The sequence below is a fragment of the Quercus robur genome, chromosome 8 (genome assembly GCF_932294415.1).
Source record: "Quercus robur chromosome 8, dhQueRobu3.1, whole genome shotgun sequence".
Taxonomy (NCBI): domain Eukaryota; kingdom Viridiplantae; phylum Streptophyta; class Magnoliopsida; order Fagales; family Fagaceae; genus Quercus; species Quercus robur.
This window is the reverse complement of record NC_065541.1, coordinates 43,870,422-43,892,128: the sequence shown is the minus strand read 5'-3', so window position 1 is coordinate 43,892,128 and position 21,707 is coordinate 43,870,422. Positions and strand designations below refer to the sequence as shown.

General features: G+C 35.4%; 1 protein-coding gene and 1 long non-coding RNA gene across 2 annotated transcripts; both read right to left on the bottom strand.

The window, feature by feature from the left end:
- Positions 1-1,685: 1,685 nt before the first annotated feature.
- LOC126696331 (uncharacterized) lies at positions 1,686-3,529 on the bottom strand. Its single transcript, XM_050393090.1, has 3 exons — positions 2,938-3,529; positions 2,478-2,623; positions 1,686-2,207 (listed from the first exon to the last, which is right to left on the bottom strand). Exons 1-3 carry the CDS (start codon positions 3,527-3,529, stop codon positions 1,686-1,688), a joined length of 1,260 nt encoding a protein of 419 aa, XP_050249047.1.
- A 5,782-nt stretch (positions 3,530-9,311) lies between these two features.
- Positions 9,312-21,277, bottom strand: LOC126695631 (uncharacterized). Its single transcript, XR_007646061.1, has 3 exons — positions 21,031-21,277; positions 10,015-10,349; positions 9,312-9,620 (listed from the first exon to the last, which is right to left on the bottom strand). It is a non-coding gene; the product is annotated as an uncharacterized LOC126695631 (long non-coding RNA).
- Positions 21,278-21,707: the final 430 nt, after the last annotated feature.

The following is a 21,707-nucleotide window of genomic DNA, read 5'->3' as shown; positions in this document are numbered from 1 at the left end:
AAATAAAAGGTGTTGTAATGGAATAACTAAACCTATTCATTAGTTTGGTTATGAGTTGTAACATTAAAATAAAACTTATGGTCTATTTTAGGAAATATCTCATTCATACAAATATATTTCCTAGAAAATAATATATTTTAAATTTTAGAGAGATGAGTTAATTTTTTGATGATTTTTTATTTCCATAATTGTTAGGTGGATATGGAAAGTTTATTTATTTGGAAATATATTAATGTTATAAATTATTACATCTACTAAGGAATAGCTATTACAATTCTTTTAGAGAGGAATAGTTATTCTCCATTTTAAAGAATAGTTATTCATAAGGAATGACTATTCCCTGTAATAAAAATATAATCAAACTATTGAATAGTTAAACCATAGGAATAACTATTACATTACGATGGTTATTACATTACGATGGTTATTACAGTAAACCATAGGAATAACTATTAATATATTTTCAGGTAAACAAACTTTCCATATACGTCTAACAATTATAAAAAAAAAAAAAAATCATAAAAAATAACACATATCTCTCTTAAATTTAAAAATAATGATTTTTAAGGAAATATAATTGTATGAGTAAGAAATTTCCTAAAAAAATGTAAAGTTTCGTTATAATGTTATAACTCACAACCAAACTAATGAATATGTTTGGTTATTACATTACAACATATTTTATTCCTAATAATAAAGATTACAATTCCTGTCGTAATTCTCATTCAATGTACCAAATGTATCTTTAGGTCCCCAAGTCTGATGTTCATATCCAACATGCATGCAATTAAATTAATGGCCCATTCAGTGATATGACATTATGACAAGATAGAAAATAAAAAGATAAAAATAAAGAGCGTAGCAATTTTACATGAAAAAAAAAAAAAAATTGAGGAAAATAAGAAAGATATATGAAAGAATTTCTTTAAGGAGGATCTTATTTCTTAAGGGTGAATGAATGTAATGGTGATAAGTAATATACCTAAACTCCTAAAGCCTGAGATTTACTGTATTAAAGAAGCCATCAAATTGAAAGGAATACTTGGGCATGAAAGAGGAAGAACTGAAAAGGAAAGAGAAGAGCATTGTTCCAACGGTAACTTGAATTCAAACAGTAATATTAGCCAAAAACGGTGACGTTTGTTTTGTTTAATAACATACAACATCGTTTTTGGTCTAAAAGCTTGAGTTTAAGTTAATAGTTGAAGACAGCACCGTTTTGGCTCTTCTTCTTCAAACTCCTTCGAAACATGCCCTATTTGTTCCTTTTCAGCGAACTTCGAGATTTAGATCTTTTTCCTAGATATTTTATTTGGTTAATAAAGCTGTAACGCGCTAATATTCTTGTTAAGAGTTTGTTATAGTTACTAATCTATGTAAGCTCTATCCTCTGTCTATGTATTCATTTTAACGAGCTTGGAATATATTTTCGAGTACTTTTCAGAAAAAAAACGCTCTCTCTTTTAGCTTCCGCCCAGGGATGGACCTAGGATTTTAAGTTGGGGGGGGGGGGGGGGGGAGGGCCGGAGATAAGTGAAAAAAAAATTTCAAATACGCATTCATATAGTATTAATAAATTATCAACCAAGACAAATACCCAAAAATCATTGTTTCTTCATATATAAATATACAATCATCTACTAACAAAAACAAAAAACACGAAACACTATTGTTTCTTTATACAATCATCTATGAAAGGGAACTCGACGCTCTTTCAAATCTTCAAAATCATCTATGATTGAATCCAAACTAAATGTCGAAACTATATCCTTTTCAATGTATAACATCAAAGATTCCGTAAAAAAATCATTTTCCATTTTGTTTCGAAGGTTAGTTTTGACAACTTTCATAGCTGAAAATGCTCGCTCTGTAATAGCAGTAGAAACTGGAAGAGTAAGCACAAGTCTCACCATTTTATAAACAAGTTTGTAGTGTTCTGAATTTCCAGTTCTCACTAACCATTGAGACAACTCAGATAAACTTTTCAATTTTTTGAACTCTGGATCCTGGACTACATTATGCTTAAAATGATAAAGCTCCTTCTCCAACACTTGTTTGTCATAATCAGTGAAATCTTGTGGATATAAATTCTTTACCAACAAACAAAGATCACTACTTCTGAAAGATTTTAATGCCTCTCGAGGTTCTAAAGTTGAGCTAAGCCTAAGTAACTCCATTGCATCTTCATTAAACCAATAATTTAGTTCCTGTAGTTGAGAATCTATTGTAGCGTAAAAAATATTTACTCGATAATGATGCTCAATTGTAACGTTATCTTATTGATTACGAGCTCGACCTCGCCTCGCAACATAACGAGCATTCATATCCAAGACATCAATGCAATGCTTCTCACAAAATGATATCACAGTGGTGAGTAAGCCATCCCATCCATCATCTCTAAATTTTTGGATAAGTGCTTTAGTAGATGAAACTAAATACATGACATTTAAAATGTCTTAAGATTGACTTTGCAAAACTTGACAAAGTTTATCAGTGATCTCCATAGTTTCCTTCTCAAGATGCAAGATGAAGACAAATTCAAATGAAGTTAAACCATCATAAGCTGACTCTGCTTCTACCTGATGTTCTCCATCAATTGGATCATCAATTATATTTTGCAAAACTTCAACAATTGAAGTAAACATCCTTAATAAGCTAGAAGCTAATTTAGATTAAGTCCACTTCCAGTCTCAAGCTCTTCAAGATCAATCAAACGTGCTATTTCATTAGCATTGGCAACTTTCAATTGCTCATTGCGCTTGCATGAAGCATTAACAATTTTGATCATAAATAGCAATGTAAGAAAAAAATGACTAATGGGAACAACTTGTTTTGATACTTTTACTAATGCCAATTATAAGTGATGTGTAAAACAAATGATGTAGTAAGCATATGGGCAATCATTCAAAATTAAAGTTTGTAATCCATTCCACATACCTCGCATGTTGCTTGCTCTATCATATCCTTGCCCTCGAATATTTTGTATATCTAAACAATGTTGAGATAACAAAGAATATATCCCATTCTTTAGAGTCAAAGCCGCAATGTCAACAACATGAATAAGCCCAAAAAAACATTCTTTCAAAAAGCCTTCTGCATCGACATATCTAAAAACCACAGCCATTTGCTCTTTCATGGACTCATCATGAGCTTCATCAACCATTATGCAAAACTTTGCATCACCAATTTCTTCCCGAATGGCCTTCTTCACTTTGGCTGAGAAAACATGTAGAATTTCCTTTTGAATCCTAGGTGATGTGTAGGTTGCATTTTTGGGAGCTTTTTCTATTATTTCAGCAACCTTCTCATTCCAAAAAGTCACAATACCCAATGATTCAAAAAAGTTCCCACGATTTAATGAACTAAAACTTTCATCACTACCTCTAAAAGCTATAGCTTGAAAGGCAAGATATCGGACAATAAAAATTGTGACCTTCAGTTGCAACCGGCTATTTGCAATTTGTTCAGTAGTGAAATGATCAACTACCCTTTGTAAATGCTTCCATTGGTTCATCAAATCCTTACACATTTGCTCGGCAACTTTATAAGCTGAGTTAGGATATTTTCCTATATGACCTTGAAAATAACAATCTCTACCCCCAACCTTTCTCCAATTTCTAAATCCACCAACAATGAATTTATTTTGTACCACAACCCTATTTGAATTATGAAAGACAAAGCAGGTAGACAATAAGCTGCATCTGTCGTAGGAGAATACTCAAGCCATGTTGAATTATTTTCAAACCAAGAAGCTTGAAAGCTACGATTGTGCTTCCCACTTTTTTTGAATGTCTTTAGAGGAGGTTGGTGTGGACCTTTTATAATGTAAGCCTGTCGAATTTCATCACATTGATTTACATGATATTCCAATATTTGTTTGCATGTTCCAGGATCATAAGAATCATATAAGAATCACCATTATTTTCTTAAATTTGTGTGACAATTTTTTATATTATATGATTTGTTTTTTTCTTTTTGTCTTTGGTCTACCACTCTGCCTTTATTTATGTATTTGTGTTTGGTCTGCCATTATTTATGTCTTTGTGTTGTCTCCATCTTTCTAACACTAACCCACTAACCCAATGAATCCCAATGGCCACTACCGACACTAATTGACCTTACAAAAAAAAGAAAAAAGAAAAAGAAAAAAAAAGAGTAAAGTTAAAGACTTTAACTTTACCTTTTGTCTGTTGCCCAACTCCACTTGTCCCTATTATGCCCAACTACCAGTCAACAAAGAAAAAACCAATCTCTACAACTACAAACTCTACTCTCTCTCTCTCTCTCTCTCTCTCTCTCTCTCTCTATGTCTCTTATCTATATAGAGAGTCACAAACACAGAGTGACAAAGTCACAAAGTCAAAAAGCCCAAAAAAAAAAAAAAAAAAACACCACAGGCAGCAGCACAAATTCAATTCACCATCAGTCAATCACCAACATCAGTTTAGTTCATCACTCATCAGTAAAAACACAAACATGAAACACCACAAGTCCACAAGGCACAAGCACAGTTTCTGTGAATCTTAGATTCTCAGATCAGATCACAAACATTTTATATTTATTGGGTTTTGAAGGAAAAGATAAGAGTAAATACCTGTGAGTGGTGGCGGCAAGTGGGTCTCAAGCAACCAGCGACGGCGGCAAGTGGGTCTTGCTAGCGTGGGTACTGGGTATTGGTAGTGGTAGCAACTAGCAAGATCAAGATGGGATGGCGACACGGTGTGGGCGTGGGTGGCGACGTCACGGGGTGGGTGAGTGGGTACTCTCTGTCTCGCTCTCGCCTCTCAGATTCTCAGTGCTCTCAACTCAAGTCTCACTTTCCTTTCTTATCTTTTTTTTTTTTTTTTTTTTTTGCCTTCATTTTTTGCTTTCTCCGTTTGGTTTTGGACTGCTGAGAGCTGAAGCTTTTTTTATTTTATAGATTTACATGGGTCATGGGCTCTTGGGCTCGCCGGATGATGGGATAAGGGATTCATATTTTTGGGAGGGGGGCTCGAGCTAAAACTAAGGGGGGGGGGGTCGGAGCTAAAAATTAAGGGGGGCCCAAGCTCTTTTCTATTTTTTTTTTTTTGGAAAATTTAGTTGCTAAATTTTTTTTTTAGGCCCAAGGGGGGCCCAGGCCCCCTTTGGCCCCCACCTGGGTCCGTCCCTGCTTCTGCCATTGTTGATTTCTTCAAGCTCATATTCTTTCATGGCAGTCATCTACAATACCCTATGAATGCTTTTCAAGTCCCACTTGGTTTCTTATGTCGAAATATTTTGAGATATTTATTCATGGTTTATATGATTCCCATGCAAGACTGGTTCTTAATATAAGACCATAAAGGAAACTTATTATGGATCAATATACAAAACATTTTTCAATAGACTTGTTTTTTCCCTATCTTATATTGCACTCTCCCAAAAAAGGCAGAGCTTTGGGGTTCAGCAATGGTGGAGCTACAAATTTGTCGCAAATGAAGAATAAAATGATAAATTTTTTTTTTTTTGTATATACAACTTCTATATTATATACAATAATTTGAAATAGTATTCTTAATATAATTTAGTATACAGTACAACCATATTGTACTATAGTCTAGAACATTAAAGATCAGTAAGATAAAATTGAATGCATAAACAAATATAATTAAATAAATAATCATACATTTTTGTCAACTTATTATATTTATATGTAATATCAATTAAATAAAAATGTATGTTAAAGAAGAATAGTAACACACCTAGGAGAAGGAATAAGAGTAAATGTGAAACTAAGAAAAAAAAAATAGTAATTAATATAAATTTTTGCTTTTAAAATGTATGACTTTTTGACAATACACGTGATCACTCTCTTAGAATTTGATTGAGTAAGTACTAAAAGAATTCTAGGACTTGGGAGTCTTTAGATGCTCAAACTACTTGATCAAACAAAGAGAAAAACTAAGAACACATAGAAGAGAGAGAGAAATAGAGAAAATGAGGAAAGAATCACAGATGTAGATATAGATTCGTTGATTGTAATGGTGGTGTATTTTTTTTTGTTGATGAAAAAGAAACGTGTAGGGAAAAATAGCTTTATTCCACTATCGACGTCAAAGTAATCTAGAGTCCTGAAGAGAATGTTTATTTTTTATTTTTAACAAAGGAGCAAAAAGTTGAAACTTTTTTTTTCATTTTTATAAAATTAAATATTTTGAGAGTAGTGCTACTAACTCGACATTTCACAAAAATTTCACAACAAAATTTAGGTGGTAAGTTGTTAAAGGTAGGTAAAAAAGTGATGTCTGTTGTAGGTCCAGATAAAAATGAGTTACAACTTGCCACATAACCTTTATAGTAAAAATATTGTGAAAGTAGCATTAAGATGATCATATTCAAGTTTATTTTAATTGGGTTTAAACAAAATTTAAGGTCAGGGGGTTCAAAATTTTATTTTAAGAGGTCAAAACAAAATTGTTTTAAAAATTTTATTTATATATATAAATTTTTTTTGGCAAGGTCAGGGGGTTCATTTGAACCCCCTGGCTTGTACATAACGCTGCCCCTGTCATTGACTAAACTATATAAAATATTTTGTGCAAATTACAATAAACCCATCTGTAATTTGGCCTATTTGCTCTTTACCTATCTATGATTCAAAACTTAATACTTGGCCTACCTAGGATTATCTCTGTTAGTCTCCTATTACCCACCTTTGTTAAAAACTAGGGTAAATATGTTTTTTTGCTCAACTTTTATGTTTCTCTCCCCAGGGAAAAAAGAAAAAAAAGAAAAAAAAAAAAGAGTAGATTTGTAACAATTGTAAACCCAGGTTCATGAACATCCTTTTCTCAGCGACCAAATGGAGCGTCAATATAGTCTCCTAAGAGCATCTCCAGTAGATTCTCCAAATTTTTGTATTGTTTGAAGAATAAACAGTGACTTTTACTTTTTAGCTACTTACTTTTTCAAATACATTTTTCAATAGATTCTTTATCCATTTTCTATCTCATTTAAATATTATTTCTTCATTCTTTTTTTTATTCTTTTTTTAATATTTCTTTATTCTTCCTTTATTCATTCCTAATAGCTATAATTTTTGAAATTCCCAACAGCTATATTTCTTAAATTTCATAACATTTTCAAATTTTGCAACGATCATATTTCTCAACTATTTTATTTATCCGATCATATTTTCAAATGATCATACATTTTCAACAATCATATTTTTCCAATGATCATACATTTTTCAATATAAATAACATTACAATGATCATATTTTTCAATATATATAATCTTCTAATGCAAAGTTTAAATGACAATAGCATCAAATCTATCGACTACTTGCAATATAAAAAGAAAATGTTCTAATACATCAAATAATAGTAGATAACAACTACTATCCTTAGTCAGTGGGATCACATTGCAACAAAAAAAAATGAGTGACCCTGTATATTCTAGTAAGTTTGATCACATTGCAACAAAATAAGTTTAAAATGCGCTCCTAATTATACAAAACAAAAGCACCCCATGTCAAGCTAATTCCTTCACTTTTCAAAGATTTCCATTTGGCGTTGATTAATATATTCTTGTTGCATTGGAGGCAACTCACTTACATCCATCATCATAATCTCTTTTTCCTCCATATTCTCCAATCTCAATTTTTCTATTACTCTGTCCTCTTTCAATTTTTTCATTTCCAATTCCATTTTCATTTGTGCCATTGTAAGCTTTCTATCCTCGAGATGAATTTGTGCTATCTCTTGCTCATGGTTTACAAGACATCCTTTTTCAATAGCAGCTATTTTCATCTCTTTCATTTTTCTTCTTTCTTCCATCATGAGATTTAATAAGGCTTCCATATTTAAAGATGTACCTTCTTTGCTCTTTTATTTTTTCAATCTTTCTTTCTCAGCCTTCTTGCTTGGTGGTCTCTCCAATACATTAAGAACATGTGGGATATCTTCATCCTCTAAATCTATTGGCTCTAGATTAGAAGATGAAGATGTTGTCTAAAGTCTCCCTCTTTTTGGTCTATGCTCTTGAATAGTACGCAACCATTTTGGCGAGTGCTTCAAAAGATTCCAACAATGTTCATATGAAAATGTGGAACCTTGGAGTGTTTGATACTGTTGTCTTGCCTTATTAAGCTAAAAAATTAACAAATATATTATAATTAATATCTTGAAATAGTTGAAACAAATTATCAAACTAACACAAATTTTTTTGTAAGATGTACCTTGTCTTCCTCGGTCATACCACTTTGACTCATTGAATCAATTTGTGACAAATACCCACAAAAATTATTGGTGTATTGTTGAATTGTTAACCACCGATTCGTTAGAGAAGTTTGAGTACGCGTAGACTCAGAGGTCTTCCACTTGTGGTAGTAGTTTGAAATTCTTTTCCAGTAAGGCTGTGTTTGGTTCATGTAAAATATTTTTTGGAAAATATATATTTTCCGGAAATGCTATTTTCAGGAAAGGAAAATGTATTCAGGCTGTTTGGCTGTCTCGGAATTCGTTTTACGGAAAATCAATTCTGGTGTTTGGTTCGTTCAAACATTTTACGGAAAATGCTTTCCGTTTTATGGAAAATCAATTCCCATGTTTGGTTCGGTCAAACATTTTACGAAAAATGGACTTCGTTTTTTACGGAAAATCAATTCCCATGTTTGGTTTGTGGATCATTTTACGGAAAATATGAAATGCCTTACAAATTCAAGCACCTGCATTACCTAGACAAACCTATAACAGTACAAAACTAATCATCCACTTCAACATCAAAAATAATCATCCAAATTCAAGCACCTGCATTGCCTAGACATATCTGTAACAGTACAAAAATAATCATCCACTTTAACGTAAAAAATAATTATTTGAATATACCCATAATATTTATATAAAAACAGTCACATCAATCGTTCACAATTGGCATTACACCTCCATGGTGTACAAAAATGATACCTACTCGTGGTATCTGAACAGTACAAATACATAATTTGGGCAATTGTATCGTCCCAATAATACAAAAGACTACATATATAATACAATGGTAGGTCAATACTAGTACTACAACATCAACTACACGCAAAAGCTATCATCACAGTCAACATGAAATAGACAAGTCAAAGTTGTGAGAACAAAAAACCATCCAGCCACAGCTTTCTCAGCCTAGCATTCTTGGCTAGAAATCCCTGTGTTGTCTTCTCATTTTCACAAAGATGGTCAAACGCAGTTGCGAGCATGTCTTTGCTATACCCATCCGTCATCATAGCCATGACTTCATTGTAAAGAACTGTGTGATCCACCAGGCCCCGGTTGATTTCTTTCAGAGCTACAGCTAATTCCTTCAGCTAATCAAACAGATTAGTTAGCACATTATCATTAGCATTAGAAGGTGCACGCCCTCTTTTGCGGGACTTGGGAAATTCCCGACCCAGTGGTGGATGACTCGACTGAATTCTTCCCTTTCTCGACCACACCTTCCTCCACATTGTCTGCAACAAACTCAGCATTGTCCCCATTGTCTTGCTCATTCTCAATATCCACATAGGACTTAGAAAAGCCACCCGTGGTAGTGTCCTTCCCCACAACAATAGCTAATTCATCATACATCTCAATTTTTTTGTTTAGATACTCCGCATGTTTTCGATGCGCCTGTAAGGGAGAAAGAAATGTATAATAACAATGCAATAATCACTTCACTTATAAATTCAATATTCAATTCAATATAAATGCCATTAAATGATTTAGGTCAATGATAAACAAAAAAATCTATTAGGGAACATGAGACATAACCCATGATTTTGAAGATAAGTACAACAGAAAATACAATGTACAAATGCTAAGACTAGATTTTACAATAGATCCGCACATGAAAGCTATATTTGAAAAACCTTATAAAAGCAATGGAATCCTAAAAAGAATGACACTATAAATTTCATATAAAGAGGGTACTTGAGCAACCTTGTCTTGTTCTCAATTCATAGATTATAAAAGGCAAAAACATAAATTATCATTTATATTAAGAAAATATAGTTGGTTGCCATACCATGACTTCTTCTTGGTATGTCTTCGCATCGCATGTTATCATTTTTGGGTTATCATCCTAGTCAAAGCCACTCTTCTTTCTAATAGTCTAAATAGTGGACCACATGGTCCTTAGAGTTCGCATCTGATTTTCAACATAAGAGGGGTGGCATTCAACCCTAAATTGGGCAGTTATCTCCTTCGCTACAAGTGCAAAGGAGCCTGCCTTGAAAGTGCTAGAGGGCTTGTTGCCCTTTGCAGCCTCCTACGCAAGTATCCTAAGCATCGTTGTATGCATGGGCGGCAGCCACCTGAACTGCTTGCTGCTGCTCACCTTCTCTTTGCCCTTTGACATTACTACATATGAAAATTGTATAGTGAGAGTAGCATTTAAAAATGAGAGTAGTATTTAGTAATTACGTTCGGAATATGAACAACAAATCAAACACACATACAACTATGCTTATAGCTGTGCACAACAGAATGAAACATGCTAACACTGGAAATAACAATGTAATACCATCAAATAACAATGTAATGCTAAAAATACTTTTTCATTACACCACCAGAAGTCTATAGTAAATACATTGTCTTTACAAAAAAGAAGAAAGAAAAAACACATATTACAATCATAGAAATCTAAATAAAGTACTACTCTGCACTTCTGGTATAATCAGACCACATAGCTTGGCATATCTCATCTCTCTTAGCATTCCACAGTCCACTGTCTTCAATGGACTCCCGACGTGATTGTGTTTCTTGTTGGGGGTCACTAGACTCTACTTGGTTCATTGCATCTTCCATAATATGGTCATTTGGTTCAACCCCTATAATGTGATTATGAACCACACAACATGCTAACACTACTTTCACTTGGGTTTCAAAAGACCAAAATGGTTCTGCATCCAATACTCGAAAACGTTTCTTCAACACTCCAAACCCTCGCTCAATGATAGTTCTCAATGAAGAGTGTCGGAGGTTGAACAATTCTTGCTCATTCTCAGGGGGACAATCACTAAACTCTTTCAAGTGATATCGCACACTCCGATAAGGTGACAAAATTCCATTTTTATTACCATACCCAGCATCACCAAGATAATATTTACCTACATATATTTAAAAATAAAACCAAATCACTACTATGCTTAGGAAAACGTACAATATTTATTGAACTAATAAACCTAAAAGGTGAAGTAATCGTATAATACCTTCAGGAATTGAAAATCTCCCTAGCCTAGCAAATGCATCATTTAACACACGTGAATCATGTGCATGACCTTCCCATTCAGCCAATACATAAGTGAACTTTAAGTCAAAACTAATGGCAGCTAACACGATTTGTGTGATTCCATCTTTGCGACCACGAAATCTTCCTTGTATTTCAGATGGCACAGATGTACGAATATGTGTACCATCTATTGCTCCAACACCATCCTAATTTTCAACAGACATAATGGTTTAAAATTACACAAATCTTCACAATTTACAAAAATACACAAGTCGCAATATTTACCTTAAAATATGGGTAGAACCTTCTGCTATTCCTTATCTCTAAGGGTGTATCTTTGCTACGCAGTCTTATGAGAGCTCTATATAATTTCAGGACCCCCCTAAGGACGACCTTGAAGTATCCATGAACAGTCTCAGTTGATCTATAGATCCGACTACCCATTACACGAAACCTCACATTATGACCAATAATGTGAAAGAAAATGAACACTTGCTCCATAACAGATATGTGAATAGTCGGCCGTACGTGCTCCCCCTCAGTGAGGATGTGACATAAGTGGTGGAAAGTTATAGGCTTCATCCTAAGTTGATTCACACAATGTCTCTCACTTCCATGCAGGATACTATTTATGTATTCCTCTCTCTCGGTTGCATGATTAACATAAGGCGCCCTAGGCAGTCGTCTTCGTCTACGCCGCAATTCCCTTAACAATGCAACCCCCACAAGGAGGACAGATGCAACTGAGGCAAGAATTGCGGCTTTGGTTTTTTTCTTTATCTAAAAAATCACAAACACTGTGGTCTAAGAGGTATGTAAACAAGCATGCTATTGATTACACAGTAAATAAAAACAGCCACAAACAGAAAACATCCAAACCACATTGATAACGAGTACCAAAATTTTTATGCACATATATTTCTGTATAATTGTAACATCAACAACGTACACAACATAATATCATCACAATCAATATTTACACCTATGAACAAATCACATTACATTCTATTTCTGTATAATTGTAACATCAACAACGTACACAACATAATACCATCACAATCAATATTTACACCAACAAATCACAGCATTCTATTTCTGTATAATTGTAACACCAACAAAATTAAATTCTTAAATCAATATTTAAATAAAAAATGGATAATTAAAAAAAGTAAATAAATAAATAATTATATAAATAGATAAATAATTATATAAATAAATAAATATTTATTGAAGTAAATAATTATATAAATAAATAAATAAACAAATAAATATATGAGTATAAAACAAATCCGATATATTGCAGCATTTGTATGCATGCATCTCAAGGAAGAGATTTTTGGGTTCAAAACCTTCTAATTTTGGTGATTGGCCATATATATATATATATATTGGTAGTATTGATAAAAAAAAAAAAAGAAAAAAAGGAAAAGAAAAAGAAAAAGAGAGAGATAGACTTATTCTCTGCTCATACCATTAAACTTGAACAATAATATTTTCTGCTCATATCATCAAACTTGACAAAAGGAAAATTTGAGCTTCAGGGCCCTAAAATCATTAAATTAATTTGACAAAGTTGTATCTTTAAGTCATGCATGTATTGTGTGCCTTTTTTTTTTTTTTTTTTTTAATTAAATTTTTTTAATAATGTAATTAAGTTATTTACTTATGTACAAATTTTTTTTTAAATGCCCTACAACTTGACCCTCCCCATTGGACCTCATGCACAAACACACTTTATACATGGGGAGTTACTTGTACTAACAAGTAACAAGTCCAATAAATTTGTATAACCTCACTGTAAGTATAACAGTGCTTTTATCTATTTTAAACAAATTATTAAAATCTAATCTGAACACATAGAATCGCTTGCTAAGCTTTTAGAGTTTTTATTGTGTAAAGCCTTTGTAATTGAGTTGGTATGATAATATTTCGTTAATCATATCTAGTTTTTGGGTTATGGATTATGTTTAAACTGGTTTTATAAATGATTTGTTTACTTTATTACATAATGAAAGTTCAAAAACGTGTACCAATACACTTTTGAACGTTTAGACCCCCAAAAATTAACTTAACCAACACAAGCAATATGTTAAACAACAAGTGTGCGGAAACTTAACATATGCTATAATGTGAAATAGGTTAAAAACTATCTAAGCCATAACATAATAAAATCACAGCAGATAATATAAAAGCAAAGATAGAGAGGAAGGAAGATGCAAACACAAAGACAACACGCGATGTGTTATCGAAGAGGAAACCGAAGACCTCGGCAAAAAACCTCTCCGCCGCCCTCCAAGCGGTAATCAATCCACTAGAAAATACAGTTGGGATACAAGGACAGCAATAGACCCTCCAAGCCTAATCTACCCAGTGCACCTAAGCCCTCCAAGCTTCTTGCTCCAACGAGGTTGCGTCGAACCTTTTTCTTTTCTAGCTTCCCGGATTCCGCTACTAGACCATAGCATCAACCAATGAAGATTGGCTCCTTCCTAACTGCTTCCCAGAACTCCAAACGACTGTCTCACAGAGATGATAATGGTGAGAACCAGGTTTGGTATAATGCCTCTCAAGGTTTTGACAATGGAGAGGAAGAGAGTAAGGGAATTTGAAGAGACTCTAAGGTATAGATTGTGGGTAAAACAATCTGGTTTTTCTTTAGGGTTTCTCTCTCAAAATTCTCTCTGGAAGCTCTCTTTCAATCGTGGGTTAAAGGGGTATTTATACTAGAGTGGAAAGGAATGTGAAACGTCAGGTTTTGCCAAAACAGGGGTGGCTCGCGGCTTGACCTCGCGGCTTGACCAAGTCGCGAGATCCAGTCGCGAGATAACCGTATGGCCAGTTGTCCTGTTTTGTCCTGTAGTGCTCCAGCTAGCATGACTGTTCATCTTCCAGCATGCTTGGCACGTGTGCAGCTTCTGGCGGCTTGCAGCCGCGAGTCCACCCGCGAGTCCCAGCCGCGACACTCTGTTTTTCTTGCACACTCTTGAGCAATCTTCACTCTATCTGACTCACTACCCTTACAACAAACCCACCTAAATACAGGGTTACTAAATGCTAAATTACAAGCAAATTTGGCACGGAATAAAGCCAATTAGATGGTTGAATAAATTCAACCTTACAATCTCCCCCTTTGGCTATTCCGTGACAAAACCCTAAAACAGACTCTAGACTTAACATGTGAGTTGAGAACAGTTGAACAAAACTCACTCACACCTAACTCTAGAAGCTGTGAAGCACTTGAATCATATGAACATAATACTCCTGAAACACAACAATACACCATGATCATTGTAAGCAGAAAATTATAAATGCATATGAAACAGGCAATATGAGATCAAGTAAAGATGGAGTTAATAAACAAACCATGGCTTGATCAACCAAGTGAACACCACAAGGTAGTGATCACAGTGCTCATTCACACTTGGAATGAACACAAGGACATACAAGTTAACAAGCACAAGGCAAGACACTTGTATGCTCAACACTCAACCAATGCATAACACACAAGGCATATGCATCTAGGAACAATCCTACAAGGGCACAAGAGTGACAGTACATAAACCAAAATGCAGAACATTTAGATTAAAGTACTGATTTCAACATAGCATAAAGGCTGCATTAAGCAAGGTACATACCATAAAGCCTACAAACTATGCATAAAACATTAACCCTAAAAGCTTACAAAAGCACATGGGTACAAATACAAAATTACTGAATAAAAACTTAAACAATATAAGCTAAAAGTGCATAAAGGTTCTCCCCTTCAAAGTGATGAGAAGCTGTGATGCACTTGGAACATATATACTTGTAACCTGAAACACTTGCACAAAACACATTAGACCCTTAAGGTAAAGCAAGTAATAAAAGGACAAGTATAATGTAACAAGTAAATTGCGATCAAGTAAACATGATGTGAAACATGTGAGCAACTTGATCATACACCAAAACAGTCATATAGTAATGACTACAATGATCACATAGCAAAGCAAATGATCATCCGAACATGCATTCAAAGGAGCACAATAACATAGGGATATATGCATGTCCAAAACAAAAACATGATGTGATGAGAACCACAAAGCATAACTCAAAGCACCATAACTCCCCCTTGGTATATGCATCTCCCCTATGGAATAACTCTCCCCCTACAAATGTGCACAAGAGTCATATAAAAATGACAAAACACTCCAACATACTCTTTAGAGTATACTCTCCCCCTTTTTGTCAGGAATAGACAAAGGGTCAAGGAGAAACGAGGGTAAGAGATGAAGGTAAGAACAAAGAGAATGATGAAGGAGGGAAAAATGAAATATTTTTTTTTTTTTTGAAAACAACTTTGAAAATAACCCTCAATATGCAAAACACGCGATTTTCGCGACTGGATTAAGTCGCCACATAGTCGCCAGCTCAAGCCGCCAAAGCACTCAAGAACAAAATTTTGAAAAATTTTTCTAAGTGTTTTTCGCGACTGGAAGGTCTACCCGCGAGTGAGTCGCGAGCTGAGCCGCGAAAATCTCTGAGTGAACCTCGCGACTGGACCTTCCACTCGCGAACAAGTCGCCAAAAATGACCAGCGAAGATGCGACTGAGGCTCGCGACTTGACATACCCGCGACTGAGCCGCCAAAACAGGGCAAAACTGTATTTTTGAAATTTTCAGATTTTTCAAACAAAATACTTTCCAAAAACACCTAAAACACTCAAAAATCTTTTTGTGCTTGAATTAACAAAGATTGAGCATGTGAAAACACATTTTATCAAGTACAATCACACAAATGAATATGGCATTTATTGAACATAAACTTGTGTGTTGTGTGTGGATATCAACAATGAGATAGTCCTTTGTCTAATGTGAAGATTTAATGATCAATTCAACCAAGGCATACACAATTAGCACTAGATCATGTGACCAAACTCAATTATAGAAATATGAATATATGACCTCCCACACAACTTGATAACATAACTTGGAGTTTTTCATTTGACTCCACTTTCAGTCATAACATTTGATCTTTTTGATCTATTTGAGGCAATCATCTCTCATTGTGAGAGGGATGTATAACATTTCTCTTTGAAAAACAGGCCTTTGGCCTTTTTGAATGAACATTCACTTTTAATATAAGGTCGCTTACCCTTTTTCCTAGTCAAATACTAGAATGTGCGACAGGCTTTTGCGGCTCAATATCTCTTTTCATTTGGAGATTTACATTTGGTGAGCTCTTTTTAGCAAAACAAAATTAAAAAGTGGGAAGATATATAGACACAAGTCTATGCATGTCTCAAGATCAACATAACCATTCACTAATCATTCATGACAAGTTTGAAGATCTATTTACAACAATCACATAGATTTCAAGATTTTTCCCACAGTGATATGAGTGCATGAAAACAAGCAATGCTCGAAAATGCACAAAGCCATTAGCACAAAGGTACAAGGCAAAACAAGTTTTGAGACAAAACTCAACAAAGTCAATCAAGCTTTTTGATTTTCTAATTTTTATGTGATTTTTGGATTTTTGACACAAGAAACAAAAAGAATGATAAAGCAAAATTAAGAAATGTTCACAAGAGAATAATCAAACAACCAAAATCAAAAACAACAAGCATACCAAACAAACATAGTCACAAAGCATAGGAAGTATTAATGCATGGACATGTTGTAATGCTTATGCATGAGTACCCTTATTCACCCGCACGTCACTTGCGTTTGGGGTGATTTCCTTATAGGATTGGGTACGGGAGTTAGGGCTTTCAAACCTTCGTGAGAAGCTTTCCAAGCAGTTGGTGAATGCACCAATCATCTTCATCACGTTCATCATTCCGGGATCTCCATTTTGACCTCTAGATTGATCACCTGCCCAAATTCTTCTATCATTTCTGGGTCCTCCTGACCTTTGAGGAGTTGCACTGTTCTTTACTCTCAGCTTTTGGCAATTTGGTCGAGTGTGCCCTTGAAGTCCGCAATAATGGCACACATACGTTCCTCTAGGACCTCTTTGTGGTCGTGGATGTGACTTGGCACGAGATTCAGACCTGCCTACAGACTGATTACGATGATTCAGCATCCGTTGGTCCACCACATTCTTCTTCTCCTCCACCTCGAGCTTCACACCAGTAAGGTCAGCTACAACTGGATCTTTGGCCTTTACAAACTTCACTTCTTTAGTGACATTTCCAGATGAACTACTTCCTCCGGTATATCCCAGTCCAGATTTGTCTGAAAAGCTCTTTTGAGAAGATATAACATCATCTAGCTTCTTGGTGGTGACCTTCTCTATTTTAGCATTTGTTTGCACAACCTCATTCTCAAGAAATCTCACTTTAGTGTAAGTTTCGGACAACTCACCATTCAGTGTTTCTATCTCACATTTGGCCTCCCTGTATCGAATTAGGAGACTTTTGTAGTCCTCCTCAGCCTTCTTCATTTTTCTCACAGCAGCCTTGACCACCCTTGTGTATTCACCCGACTTCTCCAAGAGTGAGTTATAATTCTCTTGAAGATTTGCTGTGTTTTCTTCTTCTTCAGCTTCTGATTCTTCAACAATTCCTAGTGATTCATCATCACTATGTTCTCCAAGGTCTCGTACAAGCAAATTCAACTCATCCGACGACTCAACATGAGCAATAGTCATAAAAGCTGAATAGTTCCCCTCTCCATCACAGCTCTCTTCAGATTCTGAGTCAGACGAATCTGAGTCACTCAAGGTCGTGGCATACACTTTGCCTTTCGATTTCAAATAATTCGGACATTCCTTCTTAAAGTGTCCATGCCCGTTGCATTCAAAACAAGTGACACCTTGTGTGGATTGGGATTCTTTTCCATCTTTCTTTTTGAAATCCCTCTTCTCCCTTCCAGAATTTTGGAATTTTCTCTTATCATCAAATTTGCCATTGTTTTTGAATTTCAAAAACTTTCTGAAATTTTTAACAAGATAGGCTACATCTTTGTCAACCACATCTTCTCCCGATGAGTCTTGATCTTCCACCTTCTCATTAATGGTCTTTAGAGCAAGGGATTTACTCTTCCGTTGATTGGGCAGCGACATCTCATAAGTCTGCAGAGAACTAACCAGCTCCTGTACTTTGATGTCGTCAAGATCCTTACTCTCTTCAATGGCTGTCACTTTAGCACGAAAACTTTCCGGCAATGATCGAAGGATCTTCCTTACAATCTTTGAGTCCTCCGTTTTCTCCCCCAAGTTAAACTTACTGACAACCACCTCATTTAGCTTACCATAGAAAGAGTCAAAAGACTCATCCTCACTCATTTTAAGCTCCTTAAACCGAGTGGTCAGCATTTGTAACTTGGTGTCTTTCACTTTCTTCGTGCCTTCATAAGTTGTTTCCAGAATCTCCCATGCATCTTTGGCAATGGTAATGTGAGAAATCCTGTGAAATTCATCTGGAGACACACCACAGAAAATAGCATTTAGTGCTTTACTGTTAGCATTAGATGCAGCAAGTGCTGCCTTATCCCATGTGGATTTGGCTGCCTCAGGTTTGGTCCAACCAATCTCAACAGCATCCCACACGGATTCATCAATAGAGCATAGAAAAGCTCTCATACGAACCTTCCAAAAAGCATAATGACTACAATCAAAATATGGAGGAGCATTAAGGGATTGAGACCTATCCATCTCAAAAGGGAGTCAAGGATCACACAATGGTAATGAAACCAACAGAAGTGTACCCCCTCTGATACCAATTGAAAGTTCAAAAACGTGTACCAATACACTTTTGAACGTTTAGACCCCCAAAAATTAACTTAACCAACACAAGCAATATGTTAAACAACAAGTGTGCGGAAACTTAACATATGCTATAATGTGAAATAGGTTAAAAACTATCTAAGCCATAACATAATAAAATCACAGCAGATAATATAAAAGCAAAGATAGAGAGGAAGGAAGATGCAAACACAAAGACAACACGCGATGTGTTATCGAAGAGGAAACCGAAGACCTCGGCGAAAAACCTCTCCGCCGCCCTCCAAGCGGTAATCAATCCACTAGAAAATACAGTTGGGATACAAAGCCAGCAATAGACCCTCCAAGCCTAATCTACCCAGTGCACCTAAGCCCTCCAAGCTTCTTGCTCCAACGAGGTTGCGCCGAACCTTTTTCTTTTCTAGCTTCCCGGATTCCGCTACTAGACCATAGCATCAACCAATGAAGATTGGCTCCTTCCTAACTGCTTCCCAGAACTCCAAACGACTGTCTCACAGAGATGATAATGGTGAGAACCAGGTTTGGTATAATGCCTCTCAAGGTTTTGACAATGGAGAGGAAGAGAGTAAGGGAATTTGAAGAGATTCTAAGGTATAGATTGTGGGTAAAACAATCTGGTTTTTCTTCAGGGTTTCTCTCTCAAAATTCTCTCTGGAAGCTCTCTTTCAATCGTGGGTTAAAGGGGGTATTTATACTAGAGTGGAGAGGAATGTGAAACGTCAGGTTTTGCCAAAACAGGGGTGGCTCGCGGCTTGACCTCGCGGCTTGACCAAGTCGCGAGATCCAGTCGCGAGATAACCGTATGGCCAGTTGTCCTGTTTTGTCCTGTAGTGCTCCAGCTAGCATGACTGTTCATCTTCCAGCATGCTTGGCACGTGTGCAGCTTCTGGCGGCTTGCAGCCGCGAGTCCACCCGCGAGTCCCAGCCATGACACTCTGTTTTTCTTGCACACTCTTGAGCAATCTTCACTCTATCTCACTCACTACCCTTACAACAAACTCACCTAAATACAGGGTTACTAAATGCTGAATTACAAGCAAATTTGGCACGGAATAAAGCCAATTAGATGGTTGAATAAATTCAACCTTACAAATAACTTGAATAAGTGGAACATACCTTTAATGGAAAGTAATATTTGCTTGATAGGCACTTCTCGTTTTATTATGTTTGCCTTTGAGAAAATGAAGCTTGCAAACTCAAGACAATTCGGAATTAGTTTTTGGAACACAAAGGGATTACTATAATTCAAGAAAACCAAGTTTATAATATATTGATATTGTTTAGATTTATATAGTTATATGGAATTTCTCAAGTATATTATTGTTATTATTGAGTGAAATTGTTAAAAAAATAGATATGTTAGGTGTCATTTAAGTTGAAATGACTAGAATTTATAAATTAGGGAACTCAAAATGGTGAATGAATTGCATTTTCTTGTTACCTTAGAAAACACTGAACAAGGGTTTCCAAAAAAGGAAAAAACACAGAACAATAAACACCAACATCAAATTTCACAACTCACAGAACAACAATAGCCACATCAAATTTGTACCCAATAACCAACTCTCACCACAACAACTATTTTTACATAAAATTTGTACCCAAACCCATGGTACCCACATTAAATTTTTTGCAACCCACTCAACATTAGCTACACCCAATACTCATTATCAACCAAATAAAAATGGGGGAATTTCAGTTATAGCCCAAAATAATAATAATAATAATAATAATAATAATAATAATAATAATAATAATAATAATAATAATAATAATAATAATAATAATAATAATAATAATAAAGAAGCTAAATAAGGGGAAAATAAAAAGGGACATGGTTGCCGGCGGTGGAAGGTTGGGTTTCAAAAAGAGATGAGGGAGGGATGAAGGTTGGGTTGTTTATGGGTTTGAGGGTGGGTTGGCTTTTTCATTCTCTGTATTTTTGGTGTGTGGATTGGAGCTGTGTGGATCGGACTAAGAAATGAACTGAGAGAGTGGATCAGACTGAGAAGTGATGAGAGGGTGGATCGGACTGAGAAAGGAGCTATGTGGATCGGACTGAGAAATGGAAAAGGGAAACTCACCGTGCGTGGAGAGGATCAGCTGCGTGAGGGAGAGGATCTTGAGCGTTTGGCCTGAGGGAGATGGTGGAGCTCGGTGTGTGGATCGGAGCTTGGTGCTCAGTGTGTGGATTGGAGCTTGGAGCTTGGAGCTCGACGATGTGTGGATTGGAGCTTGGAGAGCACTTGCTGCTTCAAGTGCGTGTGAGAGAGCTTAGACGGAAATCGTTTGAAGTGAAAATGAGAACTAAAATGAATTTCCGCTTGCTCCCTTTATTTTACAGTTAACACTAAAAATATTTTCAGTTTGACCCAATTTTCTGGACCAACTAAACAGCCTATTTTATGGAAAATCATTTCTGAATTTAGTTTGAAGTCAAAACAAACACAGCCTAAGTTCCTTTTTTTTTTGGTTAGTACTTAATTTGCACTACATCTTGGTTAACATTAAGAAATGGAGACACAAGAAGATTGTCTTTTTGGATGGAGAAGTTGGCACCACGTTGTGGTTTCTTAGCTGTGGATTCAACCTCAAGTGGAGACATTTGGCTTACTACTTGGGTTTGTGGAACACTATCTTCACCACTTATATGTGAAGATCCTATCACATATTCATTATTAGGATCTTCTAAAAGATTAGTGAAAGATATAGCTCCTGGAATATGCGGATCCATCCCTAGCAAGAAAATTAATAAAGTATA